Source organism: Nuphar pumila, chromosome 9 (genome assembly GCF_984573655.1).
Source record: "Nuphar pumila chromosome 9, dmNupPumi1.hap1.1, whole genome shotgun sequence".
Lineage (NCBI taxonomy): Eukaryota > Viridiplantae > Streptophyta > Magnoliopsida > Nymphaeales > Nymphaeaceae > Nuphar > Nuphar pumila.
The window spans coordinates 108,519,617-108,532,256 of record NC_143257.1 but is presented as its reverse complement, the minus strand read 5'-3'; the positions used below and the strand labels follow the sequence as shown (position 1 = coordinate 108,532,256).

The following is a 12,640-nucleotide window of genomic DNA, read 5'->3' as shown; positions in this document are numbered from 1 at the left end:
AACATTTCATACCATATAGTAAAGCGAGCCTAATTATCGTCTTATAAAAGTTTTCCTTCAACCGCAATGGCATTCTACGATCGCACAACACTCCAGTTGCACTTTTTCATTTCATCCACCCAACCTTTATCCTATGATTTACATCTTCATCAATTTCTCCATACTTTTGAATGATAGATCTCAAATATTTAAAACAGTCATCCACCGATATTTCTTACTCACCAAGCTTCACTACACTCCCATCACTACTTCGTTGCTTACTAAACCGACATTCCATATATTTTGTCTTTCTCTTACTCAACTTAAAACCTATTGCTTCCAATGTCTGTCTCCATAATTTTAACTTAGCATTAACCCCAGCTCTAGACTCATCAATCAAAGCAATATCATCAACAAACAACATACACCACAACACATTTTTTTGAATTGATCTCGTAAGCTCATCCATCACTATAGCAAATAGGAAAGGGCTTAATACAGATCCTTGATATAACCCAACCGTTATAGGAAAATTGGTTGTCACCCCTCCACAAGTGTGGACATTGGTTACTACTCCTTCGTATATATCTTTAATTATACTAATGTACTTGAGAGAAACACCTTTCTTCATCATTGTCCACCAGAGAACATCCTTAGGTACTCTATCGTATGCCTTCTCCAAATCAATAAAAACCATATGCAAATCTTTGTTCCTCTCTCTATTTCTCTCAATAAGTTGTCTAAGAAGATATATAGCTTCCATAGTTGATCTTCCAGGCATAAAACCAAATTGATTCTCCGATATCATGACAACCTTCCTCAACCTATACTCAATCACCCTCTCCCAAAGTTTCATAGTATGACTCATGAGTTTTATACCACGATAGTTTGTGCAATCTTGTATATCACCCTTATTCTTATATAGAGGCACCAACGTACTCTTCCTCCACTCATTAGGCATCTTATTTGTCCGCCAAATCTTGTTAAAAAGATTTGTCAACCATTCTAAACTTTTCTCACCCAAGCATTTTCAAGCCTCGATAGGTATACCATATGGGCCAACTACCATTCTTGATTTCATTTTCTTCAAAGCCTCTGCAATTTCTTTCTTTTGAATCTTGCACATGAAGTCACGATTCATCTCATGAAAAAGAATGGAGAAGTCTCCAAGATCCTGAGCATGACTTCCATTAAATAGCTTATCAAAATAATCTTTCCATCTCTCCTTAATCTCCTCATCTTTGACTAAAACCCTTTGCGTTTCATCTTTGATACATCTAACCATACCCAAATCCTTCGATTTTCTATCTCTCATCTTTGCAAGCCTATAAATATCCTTCTCGCTTTTTTTGGTATCCAACTTGTTATAAACTTCCTTATATATCTTATCCCTCACGTTTCAAACTACTTTTTTAGCTTCCTTCTTTGCTATCATATACTTCGCCAAATTCTCATTATCACGACTCTTACTTAGATTTCTATAACACTCTCTTTTAACCTTAATAGCTAATTTGACATCCTTGTTCCACCATGATATATCCTTACCTAGCAATGCACCGCCTTTAGACTCACCCAATACCTCCTTAGCCACCTTTCTCATGCCACCCGCTATCTTATTCCACATTGATTCTGAATCCTCCTCGAGACACCAATCAACTTCCTTAACTACCGGCTCTACAAACATTTCTTGTTTAGCTCCTTTCAGTGCCCACCACTTAATTCTAAGATCTATCCTATGTCTATCCCTTTTGCGGTATTTTCTAATTCTAAGATCTAAAATTAAGACTCTATGTTATGTAGCTACACTTTCTCCCGGTATAACCTTACAATTGATGCAACAACCCCTATCTCTCTTTCTAAGTAAGAAAAAATCTATCTGACTCGTATTAACCCCACTTTTAAATGTTACTAGGTGAGATGCCCTCTTCCTAAACCAAGTGTTTGCTAAGATCATATCATAGGACAAACCAAAATCTAAAATCCTTTCTCCATTTTCATTTCTTTCTCCTATACCATAGCCTCCATGGACACTCTCAAATCCATCCCTACTAATGCCTACATGTCCATTAAGGTCACCGCCAATGAAAAGCTTTTCTCCATAAGATATCCCTTGTACTACTCCATCTAAATCTTCCCAAAATTCACGCTTAATGGAATCATGTAAACCTACTTGAGGTGCATAAACACTAATAATATTAATAATATTTGTACCTAATACTAATTTAATAAGTAAAATCCTATCACCCTTCCTACGGACCTCAACTACATTCTCTATAAACTCACGACTAATAACAATCCGTACTCCATTCCTATTCCTATTTATTCCTGTATACCAAATCTTATATCCCCAAAGTTCTATCACTTTTGCTTTTTCACCAACCCATTTGGTCTCTTGTAGACATAAAATATTCATCTTTCTCCTACACATAACATCTACTAACTCTACCAACTTACCAGTTAAAGACCCTATGTTCCAAGTAGCTAACCTAATTTTATGGTCTTGAACTATCTTATTTACCCCCACCCGTCTAACAAAGTGAGGGAACCCTTGCCTATTTGACACCACACCTGGGCGCCGGTGTGACGCGTCGCTTCTGGGTGACGACCTAGCAACCCTTGCCCATTTATCACTGCCTCTGGGCCTATAGAGTACAATGCGTCGCTCAGTAGTGAACGCCCCAACGAAATTCTCATATTGGTTCATATTCATAGGGTGTGACTAAGTTTTTATGCTGGCTGTCACTGGCCTACCACAACCCTCCTCTGTTATCCAGGCTTGAGACCGACACTGTATAACTAAACAGTTATACACAGGAAGCCATAAAAAATATGCACGAATGAGAAGAAACACAAAGAATAAAGAATGGGTTGATTGATGTCATTTTGTCGACTGTTTGTTGAACACTTTTAAGATATTGTAACACCCTGAATTTTTAGAACCAAAACTTGTTAAAATCTCAGACTTATTTTTTAATGCAGTGGAAAGACGACGGTTGGTCATCGATTTAGAAAACGCCAGATGAGTAATAGGGATTTGTCCAATACTCATATTATAATACCAAAAACCTTTTATTTACAAGTTCTTATTACAAAATTGTATTGCTTAGTAAAACAATACTATAAAATATAGTTTACATAAGTCATAGTTTGGTGAAACACTGGATCTCAGCGCTGCTCTGCTTTGCACCTCACACAGCAAGTCAACTACCAAGATTCTTCAAAAATGAGATCAGTACCAAATCATACTGGTGGAAAAGCATTCTAGTTATAACAAGTATAATATGTTTAAAACACAAATACCCACACAAGGTCTGTCGTTGAAAATATCCATTTTAGATCATATCTCAAGTCTTCACGACTTAGCATAGTATCGTTCGTAGGTACCCCTTGTACCAAAGCATGAGCTCCTTGAACTCATTTTAACCATGCGAACACAACTTAAGTTTTTCACTCATTTGGTCCAAAGTGTACCGAGACAAGTGCCTTTTATAAGGCGATGCATGAACAATACTAACGTATATCCATTCATTCATTTGTTAGTGAACCTACACTAATGCATTATTTTGATATGTATCTAGATCACCCCCTAGTACGGGAGAAGAAATTAACTTTGGCATTAGACAAAACATTTGGGTGTTTTTTATGCCATGTATTTTTGTGCCTAGATACCTGAATGACCCTGTCCATAGTGGGGTGACAACTTATGCCGGAAGAACTCACACTAGGCCATTTCGGATGCAACATGCTACTGTAGCAGTTGAGGTCAATTGCCTATGACTAATGGATAGCCCGACTTCCTAACCTCTGAGTGATGAAAGAGCGTTGAAAACTTTAGTCCATAATAATGTCACTCTAGTGCTTCCATTACCGTTTTCATGATGAGCGTAAGTCCTGAAGGGGTTCAACGACATAATTTTGATTATAAGAACATCAATTGCCTCATAGGCAATTAGTGCATCATATACAAAGGGCAATATGAACCCAACCCCACTTAGTTAGTTCTGAAGATGAGCCTTATCTCGTGTAGATAGCGACTATCATTACGTTTGTTTATATGCATGCAAATATCGCTCTCGACACCTTTGGCCTTCACGAGTGCTTCACCTATTTTGATGGATAACAAATTTTGGCACAATGATACTTATGAACACCCATTTGGCCTTCACGAGTGTATGCATATGATATGATCGTCTTTGATCGACTGCTTAGGCATTATTAGCCTTTACGAGCACTAGCCTAAAAAGGCACAATAACTACTCCAACACAGCGACGCTTATGAGCACTTCACCTTCTTGAGTCAGATTAGACTGAGCCATCCAGGCCAGGGTCTCAAACATCATACATTCGTACAAAGGCATAGCCATGCTGTTGTGAGACCCTTATTAAGATTGCACAAAAAATTGAGCCATTTTTTTTAAATAAAGCATACAGCAAAAAATCAAATATTTATTTCTTTTAAATATTTTCTTAACCCTCTTTTTTTTGCAAATGTTTTCTAGCACTAGAAAAGAACAAACATTTTACAAAAATTCCATTCCATTCATGTATTCATCACTGATTACAAAATTCAGGGAGTGAACTAACACTAAGTTTCACAAAATTATATTCAATTACATTTATGATAAAATCTCAAAATACAAAGTACTCCTAGGAAGAGAAGGGTCCATGATCCAACTCCAAAGATACTCCAATTATGTGCACCTATCGCCACCAAGCTCGCCTAGTCATAGTTTCTTGGAAAAAAAGAAAATGAACATGGGTGAGACAAACCACAAGCCTCAATAAGTAATACAACCACCCACAATGCAATAGCGAACACGGGTATGTCACCAAGCCAAACTGGACTCCAAAAGTCCATGGCTAACAACGAGTCTCAAATCCTGACTCGACAGGATTTGACTCAACAAGACCTATAACTCAAGAGGTCAAACAAATAACTGAACATAACCTAAATGCATGCATGTAAAATTTTCTTTTCTTTTATTTAGGTTCATTTGTTGCTCTCTACCAATGCACATTATAATTTTTCTTAGTTCTCACTTTCATTATTATCTCCACGAGGGCACCACTGCCTCGGGTCGCTATAGGATTGCTGGTCGATGTGGGGTTGTGCATTCATGAGTGATTTAATATTTTATTTTAAACCCCACAAGAACATGGGTCGCCAACACCAAGGTACAAAAATCCTTCATCAAGGAGTTCCTTGCCTTGGAAAAGAGTCGTAGTGCACTACCGCTAGCATACATAGCTAGACCTCTACAACGAAAAGGAGTCCTCATCTCCTCAACCACTGTGGTCGGGGACTGGTCCACTCTAGTGACCAAAGCAGGGCCTATAAAAGTAACACACCACCGCCAACTAAGGAGTCCATTGACAACTCACCATAATCCCACGAGGTTGGAGCAAGCTCACTCTCAAGGCGAGTGAAGAGTCATTCAAGGTGACAAGTTACCTCATCTTTGAGGGCGTAACCAAAATATAAGTATCTTGTATATTTTAATTTCTGATTCATTATCAAATTCTTAATTTCTCAAAATACCCTTTAAGTAGTCATGGCCTTGCCAAACAAGTCACACTAAAATTTATTTTCACAATGTCATTTTCTCGAGATAGTGCAAACATCTCATTGCACTCTAAATGAGCTGTTATTGTGCCTAGCCAGTAAGCTCTCACTTAGGAAAATCATTTCCCAAGGTACAGACCTAAAAAAAAATAAAGAAATTTGAGGATATTCATAAATCCATAATTTACGAATCTCAAACCTCATACACGACCCTTAGGGCCCTTGTGTAGGTTAAATGTTCTTTCTTCTTTATTTTATCTACTTTTTTATTTATTTTTAAGCCTAATTCATTATTTAAGGCTTTAGAACAACTAAAAATATAGTTTTTTTGTTTTATATCTTTTCTCTCTCTTTTTTTTTCTTCCTTTTTTTCTACTATTTATTTATATATTATTTTATTAATATATATATGCTTTATTATTATTATTTTTCAACATCCCTAAGGGATGAATGCATGCTCATCTCTAGATTTACTTATTTGTATATAGATAGATTATTCGAAGCATACCCAATTCTCTTTTTTTTTCCAAGCCACCTTTTTTTTAAATTCTTTTGCTTTTTTTTATACACATGAACTATAAGGGAATCACGCATGAAGAAATATTCATTCTAAATGCAACATGACAAAATTATTCAACCATAGCAAAAATGTATTTTTATCCGCTTGTAGGGCACACAAGCAAGATTTTTTTTATAACTATGACTGATCATACGGTCTTTTCATATTTTGACTTAGTAGCAGACTCATTCTACAAATAGTGACAACACGTAAAGTGTAGACAGTTTTATTACCTTGGTATCGAGCTAAAATTTAATTTTTTTTGGCCACTGGTTGTTAATTTACATCTCAGACCAGAAAACTGGTTGTGGACTTGGGTTTTTCCTACTTGGGACAAACCAGTTAAAGATAGTCCCAAATAAGGTTGAAACTTACTGTTTCTATCGATGGACAAAACATAAAAGTTGTAGATATACTTGTTAGTTGTTCAACAAAATAAAAATCAGGATTTTCCAAGTCTGGATGACCCAGAAATGGACTAAACAGTGGGCTAGACTAATATAGACCTAGACAACCACTTGAGTGGTTGTCCTCTCTATTCCAGAACATTTTTGACAGAGACAAATCTTGAATTTGAAAAATAGTAAAACACAAAATTTTTAAATAAAATTGTTAGTCATCCAATGCAATAAAAATAAGAAATTTCTATGTTTGAAAGACCCAGATACATACTAAATGGTGGGCTGGATTGACACAACCCTGGACAATCACATGAGTGGTTGTCCTCTCTGTTCCATTGTATTTTTGATAGTGATCATGCCTAAATTTGAATAATATTAAAACATAAATCTTTTAGATAAAATTATTAGGAATCTAACACAATAAAAACTAGATTTTTTTAAGTTCAAAAGACCCAGATACAGACTAAATGGTGGGCTGGACTGACATAGCTCTAGACAGTCACCTGAGTGGTTGTCCTCTCTGTTCCAGCATGTTTTCAACAGAGACAATGCCTGGATTTAAAAAAGATTAAAACAAAAAAGTTTTAGATAAAATTGTTAGCGATCTAATGCAATAAAAATTAGAATTTTTTGATTTTGGGAGACCCGGATATAGACTAAATGGTGAGCTGGATTGACACAGCCTTGGACAGTCACCTGAGTGACTTTCCTCTCTGTTCCAGCATGTTTTCGACAATGATAAATCTAGAATTTGGAAAAGAGTAAAAAAAAAAAAATTATCGGAGACATCGATAAATTTTTAACAAACTAAACTATAATTTTTTTTTACTTAAGATGTCTGAGTTATGACCAAAATACTGATAGTAAGTCTTCTTAGACAGAATTTTGAGTTACACCAACACAATCATAAAACATTACTAACAAAAATTTAGATTAATGCGATTTTAGTTTTACTATTTATAGTTCGACTTGCACAAAAACACTTCTAAAAGTATTTTCTATAATATGAAGATCCCTTCCTCCTTATCTTAACTTTAGTTAGTCCAAATGAAACAAGTATTGCAAAACTATGCTAAAAACCAAAAATTGCATATACATAGATATGTATGTTACACATTTTTTTTCTACAAATTATCTAACATAACATTTCATCAAGACAATTTTAACCACTCCACAAAGCTAGAGAAAATCACGGGTTTTGCAACCATAAATTTTTTTTTGACAAAGCCTAACTCGAAATGGGCCTAACACATGCCACTACCACATAGAAGGGGTTGACACCTACCTTGATCCGCAAAGTCCAACAAGTACAATCCCTAAGCACTGCTAGACACACCTTATAGCATGACTCTCTGATGGTTCTCCTTAAAATTGTCTAGAACAAAAACACAATAAAAAAAGTTAAGGAAAATTTAGAAGATCATCTCCTAAGAATGAAAAAAAACACAAGAGGAAATGGAGACGGAAGAGCCAATCTACCCGGGTCGACTAAGCCTTCATCTATAGGCTGTGTGTCTCTGAAAATCTCCACCAACTGAACTCCCTAGCTGGCTAAAAAGGTGAGTGGTACCGCCCAAAGATCTGAAAGTTCTAACACCAAAAAAAATGGATTAATACTAAGGAGAAGAGACAGTGGGGGAGAGAGAGATGAGATATGAGATATGAGATATGAGAGAAAGAGATGAGAGTTGAGAGAATGAGAAAGAGAGTGAGGGAGGGCTGGACATCCTGCTCCTCTCCTCGTTCTCTCTATGGTAAAAACACCTCCCTCCTTTCCTCTCTATCATTACTTTTTTTTAACATTTTTTTACTCCAATAAATGGATTGGCCAAAATGGGTGGCACAACCCCTACTCCCAAATGGGAGTAGCAACTTACTGCTGTCAATGTATGCAAACCAAGCTCTGCATACATTGGTCCTAGAAAATATGGAATTGCTAATTTCTTTTTATGTTTTAATTTTTTTCTAATTTTTGAATAGCTATAGGGGGTGGCAAAGAGAGTTCATAACACTCAAGTGGGCTCATGATGAGCTCACTACACAAGTTACAGGCTAACAATGCATGCATACCCAGCTTTGCATGCATTGGCCCAAGAAGAGGTGGTTTTGAATGCCTCTTCTCACTTTTAAAACCAAATTGTTTACTTTTCAAAACACTTCAATCTATAAAATAATTTCGAAAACCCTACCTTAGTCAAATACTAGTCAAAGTGCATGAGACCAATATGGGTCTCATGCAGTTGACCTGGCTGGTCAACCAAGGTTGAGACAACTATGTCTCTAAGGGTAAAAAATACACCTAAATGGCTCTAAAATTACTTGAATTGCCCCTAGAACTTATCGAAGGTGTTCCAAAATCAATTTAAGTCAGATTTTGATGAAATAAAAGTCAAAATTCATCAAAATTTTATTGCAAATCAATTTTCGGCCTCAAAAATAGGGTTTTCTTATCCTAAACATTTGAATTTATTATTGAAAGAAAATTACTCAAAAATTAGGGTTTTCACATTCTACCCTCCTAAAAAAAATTTTTGTCCTCAAAATTTTACCTGAATAGCGAAGGATACCAAATTTTCATATCTTCTTCGGGTTTCAAAGTGCACTCTTCCAAACCATGATATTTCCATCGCACCTTAACTAAATGAATCACCTTATTTCACAAGAATTTCTCCTGTCGATTGACAATCTCAACCAGATTCTCCTCTACTGTTAAGTCCTCTCACACTTCTAGCTCTGCATAATCGATCACATGGGAGGGGTTACCAACACATTTTTGCAACATCAACACTTGAAATATGTTATGAATTTGAGCCAACTGTGGTGGCAAAGCTATCCGGTATGCAGAACTACCAATCTGCTCTAAAATTTCAAATGGTCCAACAAACCTTGGACTCAACTTGCCCTTCTTTCCAAAGCGAAAGATGTTGCAGGAGGGTGAGACCTTCACAAAAACATGGTCTCCCACCTCAAAAGTTAGTGAGCGATGCCTTCTATCAGCATAACTCTTTTGCCTGCTCTGCGCTGCGAGCAACCTTTGATGAATCATCTGCACTTGGTCTGTGTAATGCTGAATATTCTCTGGTGACTCTATCGCTCGCTCACCAACCTTGCTCTAACAACTAGGAGAATGACAAGAGCTTTCATACAAAGCCTCATATGGGGTCATCTGAATACTCGTATGGTAGCTGTTATTATGTGTAAACTCTACAAGTACAACATGATTATCCCACTCCTTGGACCACTCTAAAATGCAAGCACGTAACATATCCTCAAAAGTCTGAATAGTCCTCTTTGATTGACCATTTATTTAAGGATGAAAAGCTGTGCTAAATTTCAGATTTGTGCCAAGCACACTCTATAAGTGCTTCCAAAATCAAGAGGTAAATTGAGGGTCATGATTTGATAAATAGATCGCAGAATGCCATGCAAGCAAAGGATCTCATCAATGTACAATTTTGCTAGCTTCTTTAAAGATCTATTCCTGCTAATAAGCAAGAAATGAGTTGATTTCGTCAATCTGTCCATAATCACCCATATCGAGTCATTATCTCGGCGGGTTCTTGGCAGACCAACGATAAAATCCATTGTGATGTCATCCTACTTCCATTCAAGAATATCCAATGACTGTAAAAGACCTCCCAGTCTTTGATGCTCGATTTTAACCTGTTGGGAAATGAGACACTTTGCCACGAACTTTGCTATATCCTTTCTCATGTCGTTCTAACAATAATGCCTCTGAAGATCCTTAAACATTTTTGTACTTTTTGGATGAATTGAGTACCTCTATCTGTGAGATTCTGCCAATATCTCGAATCTCAAAGTATGATCTTCAGGAATCCACAATCTCTGCATAAACCATATCACACCATCATTGTTATATGAATATTGAGACTCAGATTTACCAGCCTCAACTACAAACTTCTCATAATCAGGACTCATTTTCTAAGCAAGAGCGATCCTATCCAAAATTTCTGGTCTAGCAACCAGATTCGCACACACCAACTGGCCGGAACTCTCTATAAATGGATGTAATTCTATAAGGCTTTGTAGAAAATCCCAATATCAATTGATCAAACATGAGATAGAAGCATGTCTGCTCAATGCGTCTGCAACCATGTTGGCCTTTCTTGGATGGTATGATATAGCAAAATCATAGTCTTTTAGGAACTCTAACCATATCTTTTGTCTCAAATTTAGCTCCTTCTGCAAAAGATATACTTGAGACTCTTATGATCAGAAGAAGACCTCAAAAGTCTCACCATATAAATAATATCTCCACAACTTAAGCACACAAATTATTGCAGCTAGCTCCAAGTCATGGGTCGAGTAATTTTGCTCATGAGTCCTCAACTGTCTTGAAGCATATGCAATCACCCTACCATGCTGCATCAACACACATCTCAAATCAATACTTAAAGCATCTCTATACACCATGAAGCCTCCTGAGCCCCTGGGTAAGGCTAGAACTAGGGCTGAAGTTAGCTTCTCCTTCAAGGTTCTAAAGCTCTCATCGCACTACAGCGCCCATACATACTTCGCTCTCTTACGCAACAACTTTTTTATAGAAGCAGCAATTCTGACAAAGTCCTAAATAAACTGTCAGTAATAGCCTGCTAAATCCAAAAAGCTACAAACTTTTGTGACACTCTTCGGTGGTTTCCACTTCATCACTGCTTTCACTTTTGCTGAATCAACTTCGATACCATGGCCAGAAATCACGTAGCCAAAAAACATCACTCTATCTAACCAAAACTCACATTTTGAGAACTTAGCATAAAACCTATGTTCTCGCAAAATAATACGAAGATGAACTCAATGTTGCTCCATATTCTCTGAATACACCAAGATATCATTAATAAAGACGATCACAAAATGATCTAGGTACTAACAAAAAACTTGATTCATCAGATCCATAAAAGCTGCAGGAGCATTTATTAACCCAAATGGCATCACTAAGAACTAATAATGCCCATATCAAGTATGAAATCCTCAATTAGTGATATTCTGTCTACAAATCTATCTTCAAGAATACCTTGGTTGTCTTCAACTGATCGAGCAAATCTTCAGTTCTCGGCAATGTGTACTTATTTAATCGTTACTTGATTAAGCATCCTATAGTTGATGCACAATCGCAAAGATCCATCCTTTTTCTTGACGAAAAGAATGAGAGAACCCCATGGTGAAGCACTCGGTCAGATGAAACTTTTCTTCAAAAGTTCTTCTAACTGCTTCTTTAACTCTACAAGCTGGACTGGCGCCATTTGGTATGGTGCTTTAGATACAAAAGTTGTACCAGGCACCAAATCTATCAAGAACTCCATGCCTCTTGATGGTGGTAAACCAGGTAAATCTTCGAAAAAGATGTCCACAAACTCTCAAACAACTTTCATGTCATAAATTAATGCTTCCTTATCGTTCAAAGCAATCACACTAGCAAGAAACATCTGACCTCCGAGATGCATGAACTTAGAGGCTCTCAATGAAGATATTACCCCCATCACAAGAGGGTCGAACAACACAAAACTCAACTAGGGGCTGACCAGGCTTCTTCAACAAGACTCTGTGCCCACGACACTCCAAACTGACAAAGTGCTCACAAAGCCAATTCATTTCGAGAATGACATCAAAGCCTCTCATCTCAGGAAGGTTAAGGTTCATAGGAAACACACAATCATCAATTATCACTGCAACTCTGGGGAGATGCAATCCACAAAATGCCTCAACTCCCAAAGGAGTGGTTATCTCTACACCACAATCCATCTCAACTATTGAAACATCCAGTAACTGGGCCAAATCCTTTGACACAAAAGAGTGCATCACACCAGAATCAAACAAAACTCGAGTTGAAAAGTCAGCGATGTCAAGGGTACCTTCTATAACTTGATGGCTCGGTCCTACCTCGTTTGCAGTAGCCATGTACATACGACCCATAGTATTTCTCTGTTGCTGCTCGGCTGGCTGAGGTTGTTACTGTTGTGGAGCCTGCTGATGCTGAATCTGTGGAGGCATTGACCACTGTTGCAAAGGCTGTGGAGCAGCCACCCATTGAGGACAAAATCTGATAAAGTGTCCTTTCTGGCCACAATGCAAACATGCACCTGTCTCTTTAGGACAAGGCTATCCTGCATGATCTCTCTG

The 12,640-nt window shown here is 37.2% G+C and overlaps 1 protein-coding gene across 1 annotated transcript; it reads right to left on the bottom strand.

The window, feature by feature from the left end:
* Nucleotides 1–9,221: 9,221 nt before the first annotated feature.
* LOC149828830 (uncharacterized) lies at nt 9,222–9,548 on the bottom strand. The gene has a single exon (XM_090017146.1). It carries the CDS (start codon nt 9,546–9,548, stop codon nt 9,222–9,224), a length of 327 nt encoding a protein of 108 aa, XP_089873272.1.
* Between the last annotated feature and the right edge of the window lie 3,092 nt (nt 9,549–12,640).

Coding starts and splice junctions, on each gene's coding strand:
- LOC149828830 (XM_090017146.1), bottom strand. CDS start 9,548: ATGATTCATCAAAGGTTGCTCGCAGCGCAGAGCAGGCAAAAGAGTTAT.